Below are 25,185 nucleotides of genomic sequence, written 5' to 3'. Positions count from 1 at the left end.
AATTTGAGTTGCATTTTTGCATCAATGAAAAAAACCTCTTTGAGTTAAAAGGGATTTATTGCATAAAATTCACATTTTGTATGTTTTCGTACTGTCATTTAGGTTGCTACTGCTTCTAGAAACAACCAAAGCAATTAAAGAAAACACCCAGGTGGGTTTTGGTGATTAGTTAATAATTCTTGGTGTCTGGAAAATGATCCGTACCAAAAACCTCCCAGTTATGTCATAATCAATGGGCACTGTGATGTTAACTGGCAACCCTAGCTCCAGAGTGTTTGGTCAGCTGGTTTTACCGCAGTTTTCATTGTACAATGGCTGCTGGAAAAGACAAATGCTTTGTTGGGTTCTTGTTGATTGTGCAGGAGGCTCCACTTCTGCCTTTCAATTATGTACTTTTGTATAGTTGTGCATCTGTTTTCAGCCATTGTGAATGTAAATGTAGAGCCAGGGGGTGTGGCCAGCAGCCGCTCATTTGGATTTAAAGTGACAGAGGCCCTAAAAACAGCTCCTCCTGAAGGAGAACTGACCAGACTGAAACAGCCCAAACATGGCAACAGGTAGGATTTAGAGGTGGACAGGAAGAGAAAGATGGAGTTTGAGCAACACAGTCTCTTTTTTCTCTTTCATTGACATTCGATTATTAACGCTGTTTCAAGGTCATGTCCAAACACAGGTGTCTGCAAAACCTGAGGTTGAGGTGTGATGGATTGAAATGTGTTCATTGAAAGTACATTTACTCGCTCTGGTCTTACCTGCATATTGTAAGCATTATAAACTTCAAAGTTATTGTTTACATTTACAATGTTTTGCCAGCAGTTTGGGTCAAGGTCGTTTGATTTAGTGGATGTAGTAACCAAATTCAACCTGCAGGGGAGTCTAGCGCTAGTGAGCCACTGACAGTCATGTTTCACATCAATTGACCGAAAATATGTATGAATTAAGAGACAAAACACTCGAGTAAATGTAAAGAGCAGTTCATGATTTTACCTGAGCTTCATATTTAATAATTAAAATGAACACAGGAACCTTATAAAAGCTGAAAAATCTTTATTAATTATACATATTCAACTGGAACTTTGCTGTTATTACAAATAAAAATAAAGTAAATATCTTCTAAAATCAGAGTAATTTTCTATTAATGTGTTTTTAAAAGAATATTTTTAAATGTGCAGAGATCTGTTTTGAACTTCACACACAGAAACGCAGCTGGATTTTTGAATCTTTCTCACAGATACTTCTCAGATCATCATCACAACGTCTATCATACCACCGGACCTCTGCAGGGTTTTCTGTCTTCATCATCCACACACAGTCCACCTCTGCTCCACCCAAAGCATCAGGCTGTTCAGGAGCCCAGAAACTCAAACTAGGAGATGAGGAACAGAAAGGCAGATTTAAATGAACTTAAGTGACTTTTACTCTTGAAATGAAACCAAATAATTTCAGAATAATCAGACCTTGTGTTCAGTGGAGATCTGTCTGGCCACAACCAGGAGCCTTCTGTCTTTGAGTAGGTCAGTCCGATCCAGAACGTTTCATTATTCTTGATTGTCTCCCTCAGTCTGATCTCCAGGGACATCTAGACAGAAAAAGTTGATGAAGATACAAGTGAAACTTTTCTGAGTTAAGATGAAGAATCATGATGATGAGATGGAATCAGAGAGAAGCTGAACCTGCAGCAGAGTTTCATACCTGCTCCTCTCTGCTGTCGATCTTCACCAGGTCTGATCCCAGATCAGCGCAGGAACGTCTGCTGTCATTCCAGGAGGATGTAGAGTTGGAGAAAAAATAACAGCTTCCTCCGTATCGCTCCCAGCCGGCTTCACACTTTGGCCATGTCTCATCTTTAAACAGATCAGAAGAAAAACTTCAGAAAATCAGGAGGAAGAAATCTTTGGAGACAAACTGCAGCTACAATCTACAAGAATCTACAGGACAGAAATGAAACTCGGATCAAATGCTGCACTTTTTACTGCAGGAGTCGGTGGACGCAGTGAAAGAAGGGTGGAAACAACAAGACAGTAAAAGAGTTTTTCATCTTTGAAGATAATTTTCTAAATAATTCTTGTCAACAGATACCAAGCACATTAAATACAACAGTGAAGAAGAACAAAAGATTTTTGACAGACTCAAAATGAAACATTAAATCTAGACTTTAAATCCTCACAGTCTCACCTAAAACAATCATCTTCAGTGATTCCAGATCCTCCTTCAGGGTTCGGCATCTTTCATTTTTCATCAGATAAAATACAGCTGTTTTAAGCAAAAAGAAGCTGATAATTAAAGTCAGTTTCATGCAAAAATCAAGTCAAAGTTTACTTATATATCACGTTACGTGAGTTTTCAGTCTGGACTTTGAACAGACAGAGGGAGACTGTTCAGAGGAATTAATGATAATAATATGCAAATAACAACATGCAAACTTCAGAAAACAGACATTTTATTCTGAAATATCACCCCAAAAAGCCATAATTATTACAGTCCTTATTGTATCATTTTTCAACAGGTAATATTTACTAAAATAATACTCTGCAAACAAATAAAATAATATTTTATTTATATTGTATGTATAATATGCAATGTAATGTATAAATCTAATTAATGCTTTTGCTTAAAAGGAATGTTTTCCTAAATAACATGCATCTAATTTATGAGTCTCCAATACAACGTCCTGCCATAAAATTCAAGTAAAAACTTTTTTTTTTAATTTGACTTCAAAGTTGGAAAAAAAAAAACTCACTAATGCTCAGAGCAAAAACTGCAACGACCAAGAGAGTGATGAGAACCAGCAGGACAGCGCGTTCTGGAGATATTTTGGACTTCCTGTCCCGTCCAGGTTGCTGCAGATTTGCTGAATAGTGAAAACAGAATGAACAGCAGAAGTGTTGCTTCATCTGGCCATGAAGACATTTACCACATGGAAAATAAACTGGCAAGAGGAAATATATCAGTACAATATAATACAAGAACAAAATACATGACAATGCCCTCTGAAAAGGTGCACAAAGTGAGTAGAAAATGCAAATTTGCTATTAATTAAATTTACATAACATTAACATTTAAGACAAGATGCTATTGTGTTTAAGAAATTTCTAGAGGGAATAAATTATATGACCAAATAAAACTGAAAATATGAAAATGTTTTGTGGACAAAATTGCCATATTGGTGTCAGAAGAGAAAAGGAAAACTTGGTTAAGATCATTGAAGAGCAACATATCCCCGAGTTCCTGTCTGTTACAACCAAATGTATGGAGAAATTTCTGAGCTCCAAAAGTCAAAATGTGTGGAAAAAATGCAGAAATTTTTTAATTAATCTAAAAAATGTTCCAGAAAAGAACAAGGAAAATTGTTTATGTAAAAAAGAAAAAAACTCAGGAATTTGTCAGATATTCTCTATAAAAAACTTTAAAACTTCTGAACTTGACAAGTCAAAGAAATTGCTAAAAAAAAATGGACATTTTTAGATTAATCTCAGAACAAAACTAAATTTCTGAGTTTCAAATTTAGACATTTTTTGACTTTTGAAATTCAGAAGTGTCTAGAAAATTTCTGAGATTAATCTAAAATAAGAGTACTTTGTGAAATATTACACCTCCTATTTTTTTCTTTCTATCATCCTAATTTACTGATGGTTCTCTTGTAAAGAACCATCACTAATTTGCATTCATTCACACCAAATGAATGAAAAACTGGATAAAATCCTGCAGGACCTGTGTGATGCTATCATGTCAACATGGACGTCTGTCTCTGAGGAATGATTCTGACACCATGTTCAACTTGTGTCACAAAATCCAGCAGCTGTGAAGGTAAAATCACGCTGTCAGCCCAGTACTAACAAGGCGTACCTAATAAAGTGGCAACAGGTTAGAGAGATTCATAACAATAGGCTTCCATGTTTAGCAACAGAGATTACAAAGCGGAACATGTTAAGCAGAACAACTAGAGTGAGTTTCTGATATGAAAGTTTTCAGATTATCAATAATGTTCAAAGGTTGTTTTGTTTCACAGTCGACTGTTGCAGAAGTCAAACCCATTGTTCCCTGCAGTGACATATTCCACAGGAAGGAAGTATTTTAGGTCAACAATGATAAAACAATAAACTAACAGCACAAAGAATAAACCATATGAAATTCATCCATCCATCTTCTGTACACCCTCATCCCCAGTGGGGTCGGGAGGAGCTGTTGCCTCTCCAGCAAACGTTTCAGGCGAGCGGCGGGGTCACCTGGACAGGTCGCAGGGCAACACAGAGACAGACAGGACAAACAACCAGGCACACACACACACACCCCCCACACACACACCTTTAGTGAGACCAATTAACCTGACAGTCATGTTTTTGGACTGAGGGAGGAAGCTGGAGAACCCAGAGAGAACCCATGCATGCACAGGGAGAACATGCAAACTCCATGCAGAAAGTCCCAGGCTGGGAATCGAACCCAGGACCTTCTTGCTGCAAGGCAACAGTGCTAGCAACTGCGCCACTGTGCAGCCCTACATGAAATTCAATTAACCATAAAAACATAAACATCAGAGGTAAAAGCTTCAACGTATTCAAATTTCTAGATTCAGAAATGTTTGTTTTAGTTCAAACCTTTCTGCTTCGAAAGCTGGTTTTCAGCGGATGAAGAAACATTATCTGCACAAAAAAACACAAAGTAATTAATCTGATGGGGTCCAACATACTTTTATAATTAAGAGTTCAGAAAAAAAAGAAAGTGTCAATTTACAGACAAATCAAGTAACAATCCAATCACTGAAACAAAAATTTAGGTCTATAAAAATAATTATCATCATGAATCTCAAAGCCTAAATTTGTTCAGATTAAGTGACACACAAATTTTAATTAGATTTTTTTTTTCAAACCTTGTTTTGAAACCATGACATCATCATAAACGTCATCAGAAGAAACATCTGCATAAAAAAACACAAGGAAATCAACTGATGGAGTCAAACATTAGTTTGATAGTTAAATTTCAGAAAAACAGAAAGTATCAATTTATGCACAGATACAGTAACAATCAAATCACTAGAGCAAATATTGGGCTAATAAAAGATTACATTTGACAAGACTACTAAAACTCACACGTTATTATAACACAAATTAGTATATTATAAACAACGTTTTTTTGTTCAAACCTTGTTGTTTTGAAACCATGACATCATCATAAACGTTGTCATCCACTAAAGAAGCATTATCTGTGTGGAAAAACATGAAGAAATCGATCTGATGGAGCCAAACATGAGTTTGGATTTTCACTGCTATGAAGAAAGGCATGAGAAAGAGCTCACCTCTGGGCGCTGATGTTGTGAACCTCATATTGCTGTTTGTTCCAGCAGCTTCAGACACGTTTCTGCTGGGAGTCTGACAGAGAACTGCAGGTCAGGAGAGACAAACAGCTTTTAAAGCTTCCTGCAGGCAGGGAGGAGGCAGACACACCTGAGCAAGGACAGGTGTGCACCAATCTGAAAGGCATTCTAAACACAACCGAGTTTGGGTTTTTTTCAGGAATAGATATCATAAAGCATCTAAAATAATTTCTACATTAAAATTATTTGTGTTCCAAAAAAATTACTCATAGTTGTTCTCTTATTTGAGGTTTAAAATGCATTTCCCATTATATTTTAGTGTGCTGCTAATTAGTTTAGAATTTAAACGGAAAGTATTTGTTGTTACTTTTAATTAAGGCGTAAATAAACAATTCCGTGCTTTCCGGTCAAAACCCCCAAATAAATTAAAGAAAGTGATATTTTACAGTGAAAGAATATGGGGAATAAAATAGTGCGCATTCCTTTAAACGTTTTTTCCGGAAGCCGTGTTATGCTCCTCCAATCCTGTGCTACACACTTAAATTGACTCGCCTGCCAACCAATCAAATCGCGGATTCTCTCCGGTGTGGGCGGGGCTAATGTCTCGTATTGAAAAGGAGGATGTGGCTCGTTCTTTCTGGCCAACTTGGCTGAAGTGTCAGCAGCGCCGCACCGACAGACTTCTGGAAAGTTTCTGCTTGGTGTCCCCCCTCCGGTGCTGTCATGGCCCCCAGCGCGCAGTTAAAGGAGGCGATAGCTGATGTACAGGACGGCATCCGAGCCATCCTTCTCGGGCCTCCCGGAGCCGGGAAAGGGACTCAGGTGAGGCTCGCAGCGAGCTAAGGCTGCTAACATTAGCTGTTAGCTTTGAGGAAAGAGAGGTGAAGTGCGCATGATCGATAATTAGTTTTTATCAATAAATACGGTGTCAGTTTGTCATTAACTTCTGTGATTAAAAATGAAATTTCAGTTTTAATTCAGTGAGGGCCTTACTAACTTCATTTATTGACGTCTAGAACAATAAAATGATTTCATTTCTTAATTTTTAAGGTTGTTTGTAGCTAAATTGTTTGTTCCTTAAAACCAAAATCCCCAACCAGTTTTTCCTGATTTTAATCTTTCAGGAATTTCGTACATTTTGCAGGACAGGACAAATTACTGGCACCAGGAAACCACCCGGTTTGTTTTAAAGTAATCAGGACATTAGTTTATTCTTTAAATGGACCTGAATGACTTTCAGCCGTACGCTTCTGCTAGTTTCCATTTTAATAAATAAATTACTCCAACATGTATTTATGTACATGTTCATCCAGCATTTGATTGTAAATGTTCAGGAATACATACTGTAGTTTTATAATGTTATAAACGTCTCAGTTCGGTTGAAGTGATCTCTGGCTCGAATGGATATGCAAATACCAAGGGACTAGAGTCCGCTCCAAAACCAGGAAGCACAGCAAGGTATTCTGGGTAAATACAACCAAAACAAATGTGTGAGTCAGGAGAAATGCTTCATGGGCTTTCACCCATTTTTTCACCCAAAAATCCTACAACAGCTAAAATCTGAAGCTACTCCATTTTTATTTACATTTGTGAAGAAAGGAGTTGTGCTGAAAGGTCATTTCCTTCAGATGTTCTTGATACAGCGCCACCACAGGCGAGGAGGGGAACCGGTTGCTCAAAGTGTTTGGATCGTTTGATGCAAAGTAGTGTGAAAGAGAACCACAGCAGCTGAAAATATAACAAATGTTGCGATTTTGATCCCAAATTGAACCCAGTTTACCAGATTATCTGGTGTGGAAACAAAAACAGACATTTATTGGTTTTTGTTCAGAGCGATTTCAAGATGGAACAAATGAATTGGAAGCGTGTAACGTTGGCTCAATATTTTGTCAAAGCAATAACAGTATGTAAAATTTTCATATTGTAAAGGTCTGTTCAGAGTGTAATGACTGTTGACTAATATATTGTAAGTTCTATGAATTTCCATCTTTCATGCTAATGTAACATTGAGTCTGTTGGACAGAGTCACATTACGCAACAGGTTAAAGGTCACAGAATAATGGAAACACTGAAAACGAGCGGACAGAAGAAAATGCACAGAAATACTAACTAATGATAATATCACTGAAGTTTCCTGCAGCCTCTGTTTGGAGCTTTTTCAGCCACATTCCTGGAGGAGACGCAGAGGAATCACTTTAGGGATTATATATCCTGTCTGGCCTGGGAACGCCTGGGGATTCCTCAGGAAGAGGAATGTCTCAGTTTCTCCGTCCGAACTTTTCCCCACTGCAAAAATCACTCACTGTTCATTCTTTCAAAGTAAATTCATCATCATCAACTTCGTCTGTAAAGTGAAAAATAAAGTGACAAAGCTAATCACAAAAAATTAATTAAAAACTCAATTCAAAACACAATGAACAGTTCAAATCAGTAAGAAGTATGAACTTATAACATTCAAACAAAGAGAAAGTTAGCTTTTCAACTACAGACAGATTTCAAATACACAACAGAATATCAGTTTATCCCATGCCATATTGCTTAATCAATGGGTTTTCTTATTTTATGCAGAAAGAGGTCGAGATATTTAATCTTGCTGCGCTGCAAAAATACAAAATCTTACAAAGTATTTTTGTCTTGTTTCAGTGCAAATACCTTAAAACACTTGAAATAAGACAAAACTAACTTACAAGTAGCTTTTCTGAAGGATATGGAAGCTTGCTTTAAGTCAGTAATTACTTAATAGTGACTAAAAAGTCACTATTAAGCAAATTATTTCACTTATAACAAGACATTTTTCCCTTATGTGAAATAATCTGCCAATGGAACTAGAACTTTTTCACTAACATGAAAGAATTGTTAACTTAAAATAAGCTCCTATATTTTTGTTTTTGCAGTGCATCAAGAATGTTCCATAAACTAACATATTAAATTGAAATGAATCTTTCCATTGTCTTCGTTCTGAATCTAAATTTTGACTGAGTTCCTTTTAAAGTTGTATTTGCCTGTTCTTTTTACAAACCTGTTTTGGTAAGTTTAAGTTGAAAGTGTGTGTGTGTGTGTGTGTGTGTGTGTGTGTGTGTGTGTGTGTGTGTGTGTGTGTGTGTGTGTGTGTGTGTGTCGTCCCTGCAGGCTCCCCAGTTAGCGGAGAAGTACTGCGTCTGCCACCTGGCCACAGGAGACATGCTGAGGGCCATGGTGGCTTCAGGCTCTGAGCTCGGCAGGAGGCTGAAGGAGACCATGGACTCCGGCAAGCTGGTAAAACATTCCTGCTTTCATATCGTCCCCTCAAAAAAAAAAAAAAAAAATCACACATAACAACCTGACTATGAACAGCTGAGCCACATGTGTTTTCAAAACGCAAAGCAAGAAGTTGACACATTATCTAACTTGTCATTTTAAGATATTTTCTAATCTAGTTTGGTTTGAAATTTGAGTAAAATAATGTTTCAGTGAGAAGTTTTTACTAGCGATGCATCAATCTGATATTAATATCTGTATCGGTCCCTGGGAATCTGTTCAGTCTAGTTCTGTGCTGTTATTTATTTTGCATTATATTTATTATTCATAATTTCACTTTCTGAATCGTTTGAAAGAAAATCTTCTGCAGAACATTTTTGTCAAGTTTGTTATTATATTTTTTATGTTATCTGTTATTCTCCTAATTGCTCTGACTGATGAAGCTTGTGAAGCTGTTGGTGTATTTAAGTGACTTATCAAATAAATTTGTCATTCAGTCCATTTATGTCTGTGTTTTAAAAATAAATAAACTTTTTAAGTCAGTTCAGCTGTTTTCTGTATCGGATCGGTATCAGCCGATACTAAACATCAGACATCGGTGTCGTAATTGAAAAAAGTGGATCTGTGTGTCATCTTCATTTCAGAATATATTTTGCAGAGTTTCTTTTATTTTTTAAGTTTTTTAGTCTTTCATCATTACTAACTGATAAAGTTTGTGTGTTTTTGCACATCAAGGTCAGTTTAATCAGATAAAGATGGACTCAAATGTTAAAACTACCGTAGACTGAAGGGTGTACTTTCTTTTTGCCGTTCCTTTATGTTTTCAAACTGTTTTTGTCTTTGTAGGTTTTGACATGAACTGAAGGTAAAATGCAGGAGGAATCTGTAGCTTTGCGTTTGTTCCTTTAAAGTTTAGTTTTTCTATCAGTGGGAGTCGTAGGACATCATCATTACCGCCTGTGATGTCATTTCCTTTGGTAATTTAGAGGCTGTTGGTGCTTCCTGTGTTGTTTGTGACAGTTAATTAAACACTGTGCTAAGCTTTGCCGGGTAGATAAAGTTGCAGGAAGTTGTTGTTGAGTGTTTTTTTTTTCTTGCAGGTCAGCGATGAGATGGTGGTTGAGCTCATAGAGAAGAATCTGGACACGACCGCCTGCAGGAACGGCTTCCTGCTGGACGGCTTTCCCCGAACAGTCAAACAAGCAGAAATGGTTCGCAACAACTTTTATTCCTCATATTTTATTCATCAGGTTAATAATCTAACTTCTGAGTTCATGTATTTATGAAGACAAACAGTGAAGCTGAACGTCCTCTGTGCCGTTTGTCCTCCAGCTGGACGGCTTGTTGGACAAAAGGGACGAGAAGCTGGACTCTGTGATCGAGTTCTCCGTGGACGACTCCCTGCTGGTTCGCCGGATCTGCGGCAGGTAGGAACCGCGGCGAAAAGAACGAATCGTTCAGAAGTGACTCAGTTTTACTGGCAGCCGGAACTGAAAGCTGATTTATGTTTTCCACGACAGCCGCTCCTCTGATTCACAGCCAGAATTTAACTTGCAGGATAAACGCTTTGGCTCCGAGCCACAAGAAACCGGAGCTGCAGTCACAGCGTGTCTGAGCTGGTCTGGTTTCTAAAACCTGCTGGGTTCAGGAATAAACCAGGATGAGTTTAAACAGAAACAGCAGAGTAGAAACTTGATCCTGAAAATATTTTCTTTTTGAACATTTTGTTGTGAAGCTGCAGTTAAAGTTGTTCCATAACCTGACTGGAAATGCTGTGCAGGATGCAGATTTGACCAGTAGGTGTCGCCTTTGAGCTGTTGATCAGTCACATTGATGGTGGGAACAGCTCTGCTTCTGTTTCCTCAAAACTTATGGAATTACGTTTCTGAACAATAAATATCATCCTGCGTTTTGGCAATAAATTATTTTATTACAGTTTATTCATTCATTTCTGACTGCAGTTTTCTCTTTTGAAGCGGTTACTGTAAATTGGTCTGGGTGGAGGAGCTGAGCCTGAAGCCAGAGCGCTGATCTATTGGTCCATCTAACACTCACCTGTAGTCATCAGGTATCATTTAAAGGAGACCGACTGAAATTCCTCAGACAGGTTAGGACAGGTCTACACGCTGTATAAAACACAGTATTTACATTTTGCACAAGATTATTCATGGATGACGGTTCAGTCTCATCAGTCCTGCCTGTTTCGAGCTGTTTTAGGGCCTCTGTCATTTTAAATCCTAATAAGCTGAAGCTGGTTTCGCCCCCAACTCAACGTTTACACTCGCACGTGAAAATGGTTACAAACAGATGTGCAATTATACAACCGTACATCTCTGAAAAGTGTTAGTAGAGCCTACTGCACATCCAACAAGAATGCAGCAAGTAGTTTCCGGATGGCAAGTCAACAACAAAACACTAGTCTTTTCCAGCAGCCATTGTAGACTGCATACAGCGGGAAAACCAGCTGACCAAACTGGAGCTCAGCTCTACTGGTTTGTGACGTTACATTCAGGGAAAATTTTGAAATGACTTAATTTTCCAGACATCAAAAAACATTAAGTTGTTGCCATTTTTTTTTGAAGCGGTAGAAACCCAAATGGAACTACAAAAATGTGCAAAATGTTAAATTTGCATAATGTGTCCCCTTTGAAGAATAAAGAGACCATAGTAGAACCATCGATGTGTGGTCACGTGGTATCTGCTGTACAATGGCTGCTGGAAAAGACAAGTGTTTTGTTTTTGACTTATCATCCAGAGACTACTTGCTGCATTCTTGTTGGTTGTGCAGGCAGCTCCACTTTTGCTTTTCAAAAGCGTACGGTTGTATGGTTTGCAACCATTTTTACTAAGAGACTAAAATCTCATTATCCAAGAATGATTTTGTTAAAAATGTAATGAACATGTTTTGTATCGCCCTACTTTAATCTGTTGAAGGAAGAATACCTTGTTACCTTTAATGTGGGAACCGCTGTTCTTGGCAAACTGTGGGTCCAAATAGGAAAGAGAGCATCTGACAGTCAATAAATCCACAAGGTTGACCCCTAACTGTCCTGGTCCACTTGGATTTCCTCCACCAGCAGGTGGAGCTCCAGAGTTTTCCGACAATCCTCATGCTGTCTGCGTCTTAATCCCGCTCAGGTCGGCAGATTGATTCAGGAGAGTCTGCAACCGAGTGATAATGCTGGAAACAAGCAGAGCGTGAAATCATGCAATTAACAGCAGGTGGCCTGAAGGTGTTGGCGCGTCCTGCAGCAGGAAGGACTTACAACGAATCTTTGGTGAAGTGTTTACCTCAGAAATGGGCTGGAGTTTAAATCAGCTCACTTTCAGGCTGTTATGTCGACCTTCTAAGTCTTACCAAAGTTTTCACCCGTTAAATACGGTGGTGTTAGTAGGACTGTTCATCGTTTTCAGGATGAATCGGAGCTGAAAAAATAGTTGAAGGAAGTTTTGCAAAATCGCTGAACTAAAAAATGAGTTTAAATAAATGATGCCCTTTAAAGTCCACATCTTAGAGGTTTTACATATTTCATCATTGAAGTGGTTGTGGATCACATTGTTGCTTTTCCTGTCTGCACTGTAAACAAAAACAGATTACGACTACTGAGCGCCTACACGTTCTTAAAGAGGACTTTTAACTGAATCCTGGTCCCAAAGATCAGAATCAAATTCTCCTCATTTTATTTGTCCTCAAAAACTAGAATTCTCCTTATAAACATTGTGGCTGTCGCCCTCTGGTGGGTTCAGAAAGTACTACAGGACCAAACCTGGAGAGTAGGTACCAAAATATCAGCTTTAAAACTGTAGAAACACATTTTTCTGATTCAATTTTTGAGTACTGTCTGTCTTTATAGATGTTTCTCAAGAAAATGGATTGGTAGGGCATATCCAAAGTGCGGCCCGGTGACTAATTGTGGCCCTCTGAGTGAGTGTTGTGTGTCCACTGTTTTAAAATAAAGCGAAATTGGCCACAATAACAGACGACTGAAAGATGGTTTTTAGTGTAAAATAAAGTAATCCTCGTTTATTAAAGATGTTTCTACATTTATCTCATCTTCATAGTGCTTAAGATGAAACATTAACCCAGGTCTTGTTTTGTAGAATCTAGATTTTCTTTTAATTTCCCCTCCAAAAATGTACATAAGTTAAATGTACATAATACATTTCATCAACAAGGGGGTTCAAAGTGTTTACATCATAAAAACACGAGTCAGCAATTATGAAACAATCAAGCATTACATTTTATCAAATGAATCGTCAATACTCATCAAATATATTGATTAATGATCCAGTTACTTAATAATTTAAACAGATGGGTTTTAGACTTTTTAAAGTAACTCAGTGTTTCAGCTCTTTTGCAGTTTTCTGAAAGTTTGTTCCAGATTTGTGGTGCATAGAAGCTGAAAGCTGCTTTTCTGGATTTTGGTTCAGTGATTTTTAAACCAGTAGAAGGATTTTACAGTTTATACTCTGAGCTCCATCTTCCTGGTTTTAGTGGGAAAATGTTCTGGTTTTGTTTGTTCAGGCTGGTTTTGTAACTGTCTTTATGTGGGTCTGAAGGTTCAGGTATTCAGAGTTCAGTAAACAGCCAACTGGTTTTGTGCCAAATCATTGTCATAACCTACAACACCCTTGTCCCTCATGGGGTCAGGAGGAGCTGCTGCCTCTCCAGCTAACGTTCCGGGCGAGAGGCGGGGTCACCTGGAGGGCAACACAGAGACAGACAGGACACACACACACTCACACACACACACACTCACACACACACTTGCACCTAGGGAGAATTTGGAGAGACCAATTTTCCTGACAGTCATGTTTTTGGACTGTGGGAGGGAGTCGGAGAACCCTGAGAGAACCCACGCATGCACAGGGAATCGAACCCAGAATCAAATCGAGAATCAAACCCAGGACCTTCTTGCTGCAAGGCATCAGTGCTACCAACTGCGCCACTGTGCAGCCCCCATTTTCATAACCGCCTGAGTGAATCAAGTTTCCAGCTCTGCCTACGTTGGGGAAGATTTGTGGTGAAGTGGATGCTCTCTGGTCTGAGGCGCAGCAGCTTTCAGATCGGCCTGCAGCATGTTGTGAAATGTTTAGTTGCCATCTCGACTGCATCATACTCGCCGCGACCTCGGTTTACGCAGTCATGTACGTCTGCGGTCGTCGTGTTGCAACGGGACGGCGCCGCCCGCTGCCTGGCGGGTCCAAGTAGGACATGGTGTGGGATGTGAAAGGACAGTGACTCACTGACCCGCTCTCTGCTTCCTCAGGCTGATCCACCAGCCCAGCGGCCGCTCCTACCACGAGGAGTTCAACCCCCCCAAACAGCACATGAAGGATGACGTAAGTAGTTTCTGCTGCGGGGTAACAGTCTGAGCAACCCGCCGCCCACCTGAGTGACTCTCAGGCTGGAATTGGGTCAGAGTTGAGCTGCTTTTCAGTAACTAACCTCTTTTCACTTTCAGACATGTTTTGTTTTTTCAGAAAGCTGTGACCCAGTTTCAGTCTGAAAAGCCGTTGCGTCTCCATCTAGGTGGGCAGGAATGGCTACTGGTGGAGCAAGTTTTTTATTTTGTAACATCTGCTGACCTTTTTATAACGGCAGATGTAAGAATGGCTCTCGGACGACAAAAGTTCTGCCAGAACTGGATCTGCACCAGAATGGCTTCGTTGTAGTGAAACTTTTAGAGCTTCAGGGTTGTGTCTTCATCTCAATATAATGAGATTTTTATTTTTAACAGGGTGGCGGAAATGGGCTTCCATATTATATAACCTTATTTGTTTAAAACAAATATTCTGGTTGTTTTCACCATCACATTATTTCTGAATCGTTTGAATAGGAACATTTAGTAACGATAGAAATCACTTCTGATTCAAATTGTGACCTTAAATATCAGAATTGAATCGTTAAACACTAATTTGCATTTCTAATGTCCAAACCCTGAAAAACTATAGAATCATCATACATAGATGTTTTTATTTTCATAAACATTTTTAAGAATTTAAACATTCAGTTTTAGGATTTTTACATATTTTGTAGTGCTGAATGTTAGAAAGGACTTGATTAAGTGATATTATTCTCGCTGCTTATTTTTTGAGCTTTTACAACATATCTGTAAAAAGTGTGAAGTGAATCTGAATTTTCTGCTTTAGTATTTTTTATGCAGAGTCAATGTTAACATTAAACATCCAAGACTCCAGTTACTGCTGAAGCTGCATCCCTGATGTCATTTCCTGTAACAAAAATGATCAACTTTTGTCTTTTCATTTGAATAAAATCTGAAGTTGTCGAGCAGAAAAACATCTACGTAATGATTTAGTAATAACAACACTGCATTTTTATAAAATTCAAAGGATTAGAGAGATTTTCTGAAATATTTCCTCCTAAATCTTCACACCAGATCTAAAATGACCAACGGAGTCAAATTAGAGGATTAGAATTCAACTAGAAGTTGAATGATTGAAATGTTTTCATTCTTCAGCCTCTGAATAAATTATCCAAATGTTCCTGTAATTTTAAGTGTTTACAGCTATAACACGGAAACGTTGCATGTTGGGAATTTCTTGCGGTTTGTTTGGTTTACTGTCACAGCTTGTCAGTGTGTGTTGACTCAATAGTTTGGTGCTTCTGTTGTTTATTTTCTGTGATCATTTCCTGCTTCCTGCCTCCAGCTCAGGCTGCAACCAGCTGCAACATGCAGGAATTAAAGGGAACCTATTACACAAAACTCACATTTTGCACACTGTTGTTCTTAGATTTGAGTTGTTGTTGTTTTTTTAAATCCAAGCAGCAGCTGTTTGGATTTAAAACAGGCAGAACTGATCAGACTAAAATCTCATTTTCTGAGACTGATTTTGTGCTAAAATGTAATGAACAGGTTTTGAAAAGCCCATAAACAGCGTAGTGATGGGGTTATGATGGCTTTGGGTCTTTTATTACAGTTTAGTTTTATTTAGTTTTGACTTTTTGTCTCATTTGGTTAGCTTAAATTAGTTTTTAGAGTTTGTTTGCTAGTTATTAATTAAATATTTACATTTATTGGCTACAGCAGTAGCTTTAGTTTTTTCATACTTTGACCCTTTTGAATTCTGCACCTAAAAATTAACCAAAGTATTGTGATCATGTCCTGATGTTTGTGCTCCTCCACCCAGGTGACGGGCGAGCCGCTGATCCGCCGCAGCGACGACAACGAGACGACGCTCCGCTCCCGCCTGGACGCCTACCACCGGCAGACGTCCCCCCTGGTGCAGTACTACAGCGCCCGGGGCCTGCACACGGCGGTGGACGCCTCCCAGAGCCCCAGCGTGGTGTTCGCCTCCATCGTGGCCGCCTTCTCCGCCGCCACAGCCGCCCCAGCCCGCGCCACCGCCTGTAAAGACCAAGTCTTCTTTATTTAACCCTTCTCTTCCTTCCTCTTTTTTCCCTCCTCGGTGGAGATTGCAAGAGAGCGGCAAGAAAATCTAACGTTGGAATGTAAACGAGGAAAGTAGGAGCTTAATGAGCCAGTCGTACTCTCGTTTCCGTGGTGACAACATGTTGAAAGTGTGACTGAATTATGACATTTGGCTGATCTGAACGCGGCTCCATAGAAAACATTCCCTCAGTGTTGACCTTCGTTGCTGGACTCTTGCTCTTTAACTTTCCCTGTTTCTTTTTGGGCCTTTTTGTTTTTTATGGATCCTCCTTCTTCTCCTATAACTTCACCTTCCCTGAATTAAGATTTATGTAATTTCCAGCTGTGGATAATCACAGGAAAAGTTGTTCCCGTCTCGATGTGTGAGGTTTGAAGATCCTTTCTAAGATCCTTTTCAAACTAAAAGATAAATGAAGAATGTTTGTGCTTTGAATGATAAAATCAGCTGCTGCTGTTTCTGCCTCCATTAAAGCTCTGATTTTATTGGCTGAGTAGGATAAGCAACTATAATAGTTGTGTTGACTGGTAGGAGATAAAAAGTATTAGAATCATACTAAATATGATAAATATGCTGCTTCCATCAAACCAGTTTTTTCATGTGAAAGACATTCATCTCTATCATCCACTTTGCCTTTTCACAGATCCCATAATTAATGGATCTTCTAGAAGTTTCAGGAATCAGAATCAGGTTTAAAATAAATCAGCTGAAACAATCAGATTGTGATGAATCCATTATTGAAATTATCCTGAGCTGCTTTACTAATTTATTAATCATTAACTGAAGGAAATGCACTCAGAAAAGGTTAGTTGTATTTTGATCAGTAATTAAGCCAAAAATGTATAAAAATATTTGCACAGGATTCACGCATCCTGTGCTGCAAATGATCAAGCTTAATGCTGTTACTGCATTTTAGACGATAAATTTTTATTTTCTTATTTAAACAAATTTTATTGAAATGTTTGTTTGCATCTTTTATTGTATTTCTAACATTGTATAAAAAAGTTTCAAGTGGTTGGAGGCAAACAAGAGAAAAATTGGGAATATGCCGGTTATTTTTATCCCATTTAATTATCAGAATATTCCATTAGTGGAATAATTGTTGGTTGCAACAATAACTGACATAAAAGAGTTAAAATGTAGCTGATAGGCTGCAGTTTTCATTTTACCAATCGTTTAGGTCGGTAATATTTCCATCGTTTCTCAGAAGTTGTATCTCCGGTTTTGCAGATGTGAAGTTTTTTTAGTTTTTCAACCAGAACTCAGTCAGAATCAGTTTCATGTTTGAGTCTCGGTGCCTGGAGAAGTGAATCCTGTTCTCTCATTTGTTTATCCATTAGTTCAACCATCTGCTGCTGCCGCCCTCTGATGACCTCTGTGCATTAGAAAGGGAGCTTTTATGGGCCGGGTTAATTGGTAAAATCAATCAGAACCTTGTTTTCGTTTTTCTGGGAAATGGACGGAGTGGTGTTTTCAGCAGAGCAGCAGAGATTTCCTGTAACACGGTGTTACATCAGTTTGTACAGCCTGGTGTTTTCCTGCTGTTGGTGCTGCAGAGTTTCTTTGGAACCAACTCGTCTCATTTATTCATGTTTTATTTCTTCTTCCTGTTACAAAAACTCGATTTGTCACCTTCTGTATAAATAAATTTAGAGCTTCGTTTATCCATGTTTGCCCGAAGGACTCGTGTTTGCATCTGAAACCTGGCAGCAGAAGAAAGGAGACCAAAAGCAGCACCTGGTCTTCCATATGGCAAACAGACAAAACTCGGTTGATTTGATGTGAAACAGCAGTGAGGAGGTAGAAAGCCTGACCCACTGCCCCTTCTCTAATGCAAAATCTGCAGCTGAAGGCAAAATGAAGTTTTACTGGATCGTATTCATTCATCTAAATGAATGAATGGATGACGTATGGATCTGTTGTGTATTTTCAGCTGTGATTAATTTTTTTATCTGACATATTTAAATGCCAAAAGCCACTTTTATATTTGCCTTTTCTTCTGCATTTCTAAACATAGATACATGTCTGATTTAAAAAAACCTGAATGTTCACAAAATACATTCAGATTGACCATCCAGACGGCTTTCACCTGTTGGTTTGGGGATTCGGAGTTCCCTCCGCCTGCGGGGAGGTTGGAGGGTTCCCTGTGCCTGGTTCCCTCCTCCTGGTCCCCTCCGCCAGGTTCCCTCCGCCAGGTTCCCTCCGCCTGGTTCCCTACGGCTGGTTCCCTCCTCCTGGTTCCCTCCGCCAGGTTCCCTCCATCAGGTTCCCTCCGCCTGGTTCCCTCCATCAGGTTCCCTCCGCCTGGTTCCCTCCGTCAGGTTCCCTCTGCCTGGTTCCCTACGGCTGGTTCCCTCCGCCTGTACTGAGGTTCCTTTGTCCAGTGATTACTCGGCTCATTGATAAGTTTTTCAGTTTGTCTTTCTGGGCATAAAAACTTAATTTCATGAGATCTGTTGTAATGTAAAGCACTTTGTCACTTTTTCCATGAAGTCTGGTGATAAATGTTGAATATTGTATTTTCAGAGGCCTGTTGCTCAGGTTGAGTCTTTAGTTTGAGACATTTTGAAATCTCCTGATTCTTGAACTTTTTCAGCTGATCGTTCTCTCTAACCTTCTAACCCGTGTTGTTTGTTCCTCAGAAAGCTGTGAATGTTTAGTTTACTCTTCCTGAATGGAACCATCAGCCTAAATGGACTGAGACAAAAAGAAGTACCAGCATTTCAGTGACTGGGTCCAGTTTTGCCGTTCATTCACCAGAACCTTGTCTTCCCCTGCTCCCTCTTGTCTTGCAGCTGGCTGAAGGCCGAGCTGCTCCGCGCCCACAGAGGTGATCAAACGGAGGGTAGACTGAACTCGCTGTGCTGTTGGGCTCCGTTTTAAAGTGCATTTTTATCCCCTGTAGATTATGACTGAACCAGCTAACATCCAATAAACCTCTTGCTTTTCTACGATCATCACATCTTCTGTCTGTCTGCATTCATTTTAGCTACGGATTTCATTCCCAGAGTCTGTGGAAATATTTCTCATTTTGTTCCGTTTAACTTCAGACACAAACTGAAAGAGATGCTAACAGTCGAAGCTAAAATGTTGTCGCCTTTAGCCTTTAGCCGCTCCGTTTGTACAGTGGTGTTCAGGTGAAACAAAGTGACACATGAATGCACACTAAAAACCTGTTTTAAACTTTTAATAAAAATAAAGCATTTTTTAAAACAAGTTTTAGAAACGGGCCGTGGAGAATGCTTATGGAGCCAGTGGCTTAATATGTCAGAATTAAATGTTATGAACAATTAAGTTGTTTCAATTAGGAAACAACTGAAACGACTCTTTAATGTTACAAAAGGTCAGAGTTTTGAAGCTCTGGTTATAAGCAAAACGTTTGGTCTAGTTTTTAGTGCAAATATCTTGGTACATATGAAATAAGACAAAACTTACAGATTACTATTAAGCAAGAAAATGAATATTTTAAGTCAATAGTTCCTTAATATAAACGAGGGCAACAGTCTGCCGGTGGAACCAGAACTTTTTATCTATTTCCACTAGAAACTGGTCCAAACATACTTGGTAATACTTTTTTGCAGTGTGAGATGTTAGCATGATAATCTGACATGGTTTCAAAGGAAAAGCTGCTAAAATGTTTTTGGTTTTTTTTCTAATCAGAGTTTGTTGCTTCTTTGCTAATTGTAACGCCGTCGCTTCATGTTGTGTGACGTGAGGAAAGAAGTAAACTGGTTTCTCCTGCTGCTGCTGTTTCTCCTGCTGCTGCTGTTTCTCCTGCTGCTGCTGCTGTTTCTCCTGCTGCTGCTGCTTCTCCTGCTGCTGCTGTTTCTCCTGCTGCTGCTGTTTCTCCTGCTGCTGTTTCTCCTGCTGCTGCTGCTGTTTCTCCTGCTGCTGTTTCTGCTGCTAATGCAGTTTCTACTGCTGCTGCTGCTGTTTCTCCTGCTGCTGCTGCTGTTTCTCCTGCTGCTGTTTCTGCTGCTAATGCAGTTTCTCCTGCTGCTGCTGCTGTTTCTCCTGCTGCTGCTGCTGTTTCTCCTGCTGCTGCTGTTTCTCCTGCTGCTGCTGCTGCTTCTCCTGCTGCTGCTGTTTCTCCTGCTGCTGCTGTTTCTCCTGCTGCTGTTTCTCCTGCTGCTGTTTCTCCTGCTGCTGCTGTTTCTCCTGCTGCTGTTTCTCCTGCTGCTGTTTCTCCTGCTGCTGCTGCTGTTTCTCCTGCTGCTGTTTCTGCTGCTAATGCAGTTTCTACTGCTGCTGCTGCTGTTTCTCCTGCTGCTGTTTCTGCTGCTAATGCAGTTTCTCCTGCTGCTGCTGCTGTTTCTCCTGCTGCTGCTGCTGTTTCTCCTGCTGCTGCTGCTGTTTCTCCTGCTGCTGCTGCTGTTTCTCCTGCTGCTGCTTCTCCTGCTGCTGCTGTTTCTCCTGCTGCTGTTTCTCCTGCTGCTGCTGCTGTTTCTCCTGCTGCTGTTTCTCCTGCTGTTGCTGTTTCTCCTGCTGCTGCTGCTGTTTCTCCTGCTGCTGTTTCTGCTGCTAATGCAGTTTCTACTGCTGCTGCTGCTGTTTCTCCTGCTGTTGCTGTTTCTGCTGCTGATGCAGTTTCTACTGCTGCTGCTGCTGTTTCTCCTGCTGCTGTTTCTCCTGCTGTTGCTGTTTCTGCTGCAGCCAGCGTCACTTTGTGGGTTTTAATCTAAAACATGTTGCTGAAAATTAAAAACTTCCAGTAAAACTGATAAAGACCTTTTGTGAAGACAACAGGAACTTGTTACTGTTTAAAAGCAACAAATAAACTGAAATCAAATCCTAAAGTTATTTTCACTAAATTAAAATGTTCCAAATGTTTATTTGTCAGAAACAAACCTTTAAACGAGGATTAAACTATTTTCATTAAACCTTCGTTCCTGTTTGAAATTATTAAAAGAACAATTGACTTGGGTTGTGTAATTAATCTATGTAATGTTTGACTTATTACACTGAGTTACTGAAAAACATTTTTAATTTATTAAAACTTAATTAGTTTCATCTTGTTTTCAGCAGAATAAAAATAAAGTCCCAAATGAAGTCGGTTTATATTTGCTTTGTTTTTAAGATTCGTTTTGTTTCTTTGTGTACGACATTCTGGCTCCAGTCCAAACGATGAACGTTTCCTCTTTGTTCCGACATCAAGCAGCATAAATAAACTGCTGCAGGGCTAAATGTCGGATCTGGATCTAAAGCTTTGTGTTGTTTTTAAAACTCTGTTGCAGAAGGTTTGATCCTCAATCTAAAGATGCATTAAAATCTTCCCTCAAACTGAAAGTCACACTCCATTAGCCGTTTGTAATGACTTCCCTGGAAATCATACAGAAAAGCATTTCCTGCTTCTCACTGTGAGAAAAAATGACAGCGCTGAGATTAAAATGCCTGATTTAATTTACATAAATTGTTTTAAGGAAGTCGTTCAGATCAAACGATGAGAAACTAAAAAGGCAGCTTCAGGGAAATACTTAGACACGACAAGTTCACACATTTTATACATCTGAACTTAAATATGCAGATCAAATGTTTTTAGAAATATTTCTCCTCTGCTGAGCAAAACATCAAATATTTAGTTTTTGGTGAATGAATTTTGGTTACAATCAAACTCAACAGTTCATCAGAGCCGAGATTTAATGTTATTAATATAAACAGTACTCAAATAATGTGCAACATGGAGCCAAACCTTTTAAACCAAACATTCATCAATGTGTAGAGGCTGAAGTGTAGCCATAAATATACCACAATTTGCATTAATATTTTATTTTGTGTTGTTTTGGGCACTAAAACTGGCTTCAGCCCGGGGCCCTTTCCTCCTACGTCCGGCCCTGCTGCCCCCAACATCGAATGTTGGAGAATTTAGAAACCAGAAATAGAAACCAGTCGTAATGGTGGGATACCTACGACACCTAAAACTCTTAGTGGATTATTATCTCAGTGACAGAACACCTTTAAGAATTTGGAACATTAAATGCATTTTAAAAATAATCCTAAAAGCATTTATTTTGGAACTGGAGCATAAAATGTAGGAATGGGTTGGATATGAAACTAAATCAGGCTGAAGGGAACAAACATGAAATGACATCCATCTTGTGTATGGATGGATTTAACTTTATGTTTCTAAAAGTTAAAACATATTGTCATGATTAAATAATTCATTTAGACTCTTGCTGTGCATTTCTCCTGTGCAGGTTACAGCAGAGCCCTGGCAACGGGTCAGAACAGTTCAAACTTTAAATTAACACGTCATGTTATTAACCACGAAAATGCAGAAATCACTGTTTGGTTTTAAAGAAAGTCAATGTTGTGTCACAGATGAAAAAAACTATTAAAGCACAAGCCATGTATTAATGGTTATAGTTTTTTCTGAAATTTTCAGTTACTATGAACATTATGCTTGAAAATACTTAAAACTGCAAAACGTTTCTGCAGAAAAAATGGAGACGTACAATTTTTAGGACAAAAGGATGAATAATTACTATTCCTGTATTTATTCCTTATGCTTACAATTTTACAGTTAATGTTTAGCTAGGTTATTATTCTATTTAATGTCATTACAGTTAAATTAATGATCCAACATTATATATACGTGATTATTATCGTGTACGTTAAGCATACATTTTAACAATAGGAAGCAAAAATTGGTCATTTTTAATATATTTCACTTTTTTACAAGTAACATTGGACGGGTATGACGTCACAGGGTGGGGTTTCCGTACAGCTGACGGGGTGACGTCAGGGTCAGGGTTTTCCTCCTTCGACGTCGCAGGGCGGCGGAGCGGCAGTGAGCGACGCGACGCGGCAGCGGTAATATCCCCGGAGTTTTACCGCGGCGCAGCCGGAGCGCAGGAGGACCAGAGGCCGCCTCCACCCAGCAGGAAACCCCGGAGCCACGGAGCGCAGAGCCGGCCCGGGCCTTCGAGGACAGCCAGGAGCCACCGCGGGAGCAGCCGAGGCATCGCCGCTCAGCTTCTGCAGAGGAAGACGTCCGTTGCCGGGGGGGGGGGTAAGTACCGCTGCAGACACCCCGTGGATTTAAATACCCCCTCTCATGTCAGAATTACCCCGATAAGCCGAAACCAGAGGCGGATTTCGGTCATAATCGCGTCGGTTCAATCAGAGCAGAGGAGGAACGTGTCCATGTTGGCCGTTAGCAGCTGAGAGTCTCCAACATTTAGACGTTGATTCATCCAGGATGAGTTAAAATCCTGCCGCTGTTTCACCGCCTCTGGTCAGGAGCTGCGCGGCCAGAGGCAGAACAAATATCCGCCAACAAACTGAGAGATGGAGAGATTGACATCGGAAATGTTCTAGACAGGAATTGGGAAATTTATGAGCTTGAAAAGTAACAAATTTTATTAAAGTTTTTTTCCATAAAATGTCTGACTTTTTAAACTGATACATTTTCTTATTTTTCTAGAAAATTAAGATCTCAAGATTTTTGAGAAAAATCTCAAAATTTTCATGTTTAGCAAATTTTTGACTTTTGAACTCAGAATTTTTCTTTTATTTTAAAAAAAAAATAAAATTTCTAAAATTAATCCTCAAAATTTCAGTTTCTGTGTAGCAAAATGTGCTTGTTTTTTAAGAAAATTTCTGATATTAATCTCCAAATGTCCATCACTTTCAAAACTCAGAAATTTTCATGTTTTTTCCAGTAAATTTCTTAGAATAAACTCAAATCTTCTGAGTTTTTTTCTAGGAAAGTTTTGACTTTTGAAATTAAATTTTTGTTTTCTAGAAAATTTCTAAAAAAACAAAAATTGAATGTTTCTATCAAACATCTGACTATACAAACTCAGAAATTTCAACGTTTTTCTAGGCAATTTCTGAGAATAATCTCAAAGTTTTATGTTTTGTCAAACAAATTGACGACTTTTCAAACTCGGATGTTTCTTGTTTTTCTCAAATCTTTCTGGGATTAATCTCCAAATTTCCATGTTTTTCTGGCAAATGTTCAACATTTCAAACTCAGGAATGTTCAGTTTGCTCCTCCTGTTTTTGTCTGTAACGGGTTGCCATGTTTCCTGCAGCCTGGAGGAAAAGCTTCATGCATTCAGCTGCAGATGGGAACTGGTTTGGTTTCCAGATATCATCTGATGATGAGCGGCTTGTCATCATGATGACACGTCTCCTCTGTGGTGTCTGCTTGAGGTGGAGTAGCTGAAATCAAGAGTCGGCTGTGATTCACTGGCTGTAAAGAGTCTTCAGACTCAACCTAGTTTGTCTGGATTTGTTCCTGTAAAAGACGAGACGATGGAAGATGATTTCCTAAAGGTTTTTCTTCTTCAGTTTGATCAGTGTCGTTTGTTACTCGCATAAAAAAACAAGCAGATCAGTTAAAATGTAACAAATATAAACTACATGCAAACTAATGGTTTATTGAATCACCTCTGGATTGAATTTATTTGGCAACCTGAACTTTCCTCCGATTAAGCCACTCTGTAGCTGTTTATACAATATTAGAAACGCATTAAGAGATGCAAATAATTCAAACATTACATTGCCTTAAAAACAATAACGGCAGTAGGTTTGATTATCTGTAGTTATGCATCTGCAGCTAAGAAATCCTTCTAACATCAGCATGTGAAAAGCTCAGGCATTTGTTCTGCTCGACTTCATATCAATACAGAGCAGGACCGATCAATTCACTACTGTTTTTATTATCAATAACTGGATAGCAAAAGATCTGTAATAGATTTTAATAGGTGAAGCCACTTGAACAGCTTTGAGTAAAATATATTGACAAAGAAAGTTTTTATTTTTATTCTAAATTCAAAATGTTTACATGTTTTATAAATGAATTGCTGCTCTGAGCGTCACTCTTTCAGCAAATCACCTTTTTTGAATCTGTATTCTCCAATTGACGACTAATCGATTATTTGAATAAAGACGATTCATCTGATTGGTCCTGTAACTCCATGCATGTGCAGAGACCTTGTGCTGCTCCGGCTTCGTCCTGCGTGTGGAGAGGTTTGCTCTCAGCCACCGAATCGCCCGCAGGCAGGCATTAAACATTCAGCAGCTCAGCAGTGCGGCTCCTGAACGCTCCTCTAATTATAGAAGCTAGCCGGCCCGATTCCCTCCGCACCGCTCCGGACTCTCCGCGTACGTCCTCTCTGTGTTTGTGTGGGAGAGAGGCGTTAATGAGAAACAGTGGGAAACCGAGGAGTCAAACTCTGGGTTTGGGCTCCCATCTGCCTCCCACTGCATGAACTGTT

At 39.3% G+C, this 25,185-nt stretch overlaps 3 protein-coding genes across 4 annotated transcripts in view; 2 read left to right on the top strand and 1 right to left on the bottom strand.

Moving 5' to 3' along the window:
* Positions 1-1,032: 1,032 nt before the first annotated feature.
* Positions 1,033-5,447, bottom strand: LOC114155564 (CD209 antigen-like protein E). The gene is made up of 9 exons (XM_028035507.1): positions 5,294-5,447; positions 5,141-5,200; positions 4,868-4,915; positions 4,596-4,640; positions 2,741-2,851; positions 2,176-2,253; positions 1,693-1,844; positions 1,458-1,579; positions 1,033-1,366 (listed from the first exon to the last, which is right to left on the bottom strand). The coding sequence occupies exons 1-9, from the start codon at positions 5,319-5,321 to the stop codon at positions 1,189-1,191; spliced, it is 822 nt and encodes a 273-aa protein (XP_027891308.1). The 5' UTR covers positions 5,322-5,447; the 3' UTR covers positions 1,033-1,188.
* Positions 5,448-5,926: 479 nt separating this feature from the next.
* ak2 (adenylate kinase 2) lies at positions 5,927-18,923 on the top strand. 2 transcript variants are annotated; one of them, XM_028035514.1, is made up of 7 exons: positions 5,927-6,133; positions 8,441-8,566; positions 9,649-9,759; positions 9,881-9,975; positions 13,819-13,891; positions 15,701-15,920; positions 18,757-18,923. In XM_028035514.1, exons 1-7 carry the CDS (start codon positions 6,035-6,037, stop codon positions 18,762-18,764), a joined length of 732 nt encoding a protein of 243 aa, XP_027891315.1. In that variant the 5' UTR covers positions 5,927-6,034; the 3' UTR covers positions 18,765-18,923. The 2 variants fall into 2 exon arrangements, with proteins under 2 accessions (XP_027891315.1, XP_027891314.1); XM_028035513.1 differs by lacking the exon at positions 18,757-18,923 and having other exon boundaries at positions 15,701-16,679.
* Positions 18,924-22,628: 3,705 nt separating this feature from the next.
* Positions 22,629-25,185, top strand: part of rnf19b (ring finger protein 19B) — a 44,284-nt gene continuing 41,727 nt past the window's right edge. Inside the window, exon 1 of the mRNA XM_028036087.1 lies at positions 22,629-22,970. The gene's annotated coding sequence lies outside the window, so the exon portion shown is untranslated. The remainder of the gene's footprint in view (positions 22,971-25,185) is intronic.

This window comes from Xiphophorus couchianus, chromosome 13 (assembly GCF_001444195.1).
Source record: "Xiphophorus couchianus chromosome 13, X_couchianus-1.0, whole genome shotgun sequence".
Taxonomy (NCBI): domain Eukaryota; kingdom Metazoa; phylum Chordata; class Actinopteri; order Cyprinodontiformes; family Poeciliidae; genus Xiphophorus; species Xiphophorus couchianus.
The sequence above is the reverse complement of the archived record's forward strand: the minus strand, read 5'-3'. Positions and strand labels throughout refer to the sequence as shown.

What these genes read in the sequence shown, in the direction of transcription:
- ak2 (XM_028035513.1), top strand. Translation starts at nt 6,035, where the DNA reads ATGGCCCCCAGCGCGCAGTTAAAGGAGGCGATAGCTGATGTACAGGAC. An exon ending in GTTCGCCGGATCTGCGGCAG is followed by an intron (nt 9,976 to 13,818) that starts GTAGGAACCGCG and finishes CTGCTTCCTCAG; the next exon opens with GCTGATCCACCAGCCCAGCG. An exon ending in AACAGCACATGAAGGATGAC is followed by an intron (nt 13,892 to 15,700) that starts GTAAGTAGTTTC and finishes TCCTCCACCCAG; the next exon opens with GTGACGGGCGAGCCGCTGAT.
- LOC114155564 (XM_028035507.1), bottom strand. Translation starts at nt 5,321, where the DNA reads ATGAGGTTCACAACATCAGCGCCCAGAG. An exon ending in CCAGCTTTCGAAGCAGAAAG is followed by an intron (nt 2,852 to 4,595) that starts GTTTGAACTAAA and finishes TTCACTATTCAG; the next exon opens with CAAATCTGCAGCAACCTGGA. An exon ending in AGATCTCCACTGAACACAAG is followed by an intron (nt 1,367 to 1,457) that starts GTCTGATTATTC and finishes CTCATCTCCTAG; the next exon opens with TTTGAGTTTCTGGGCTCCTG.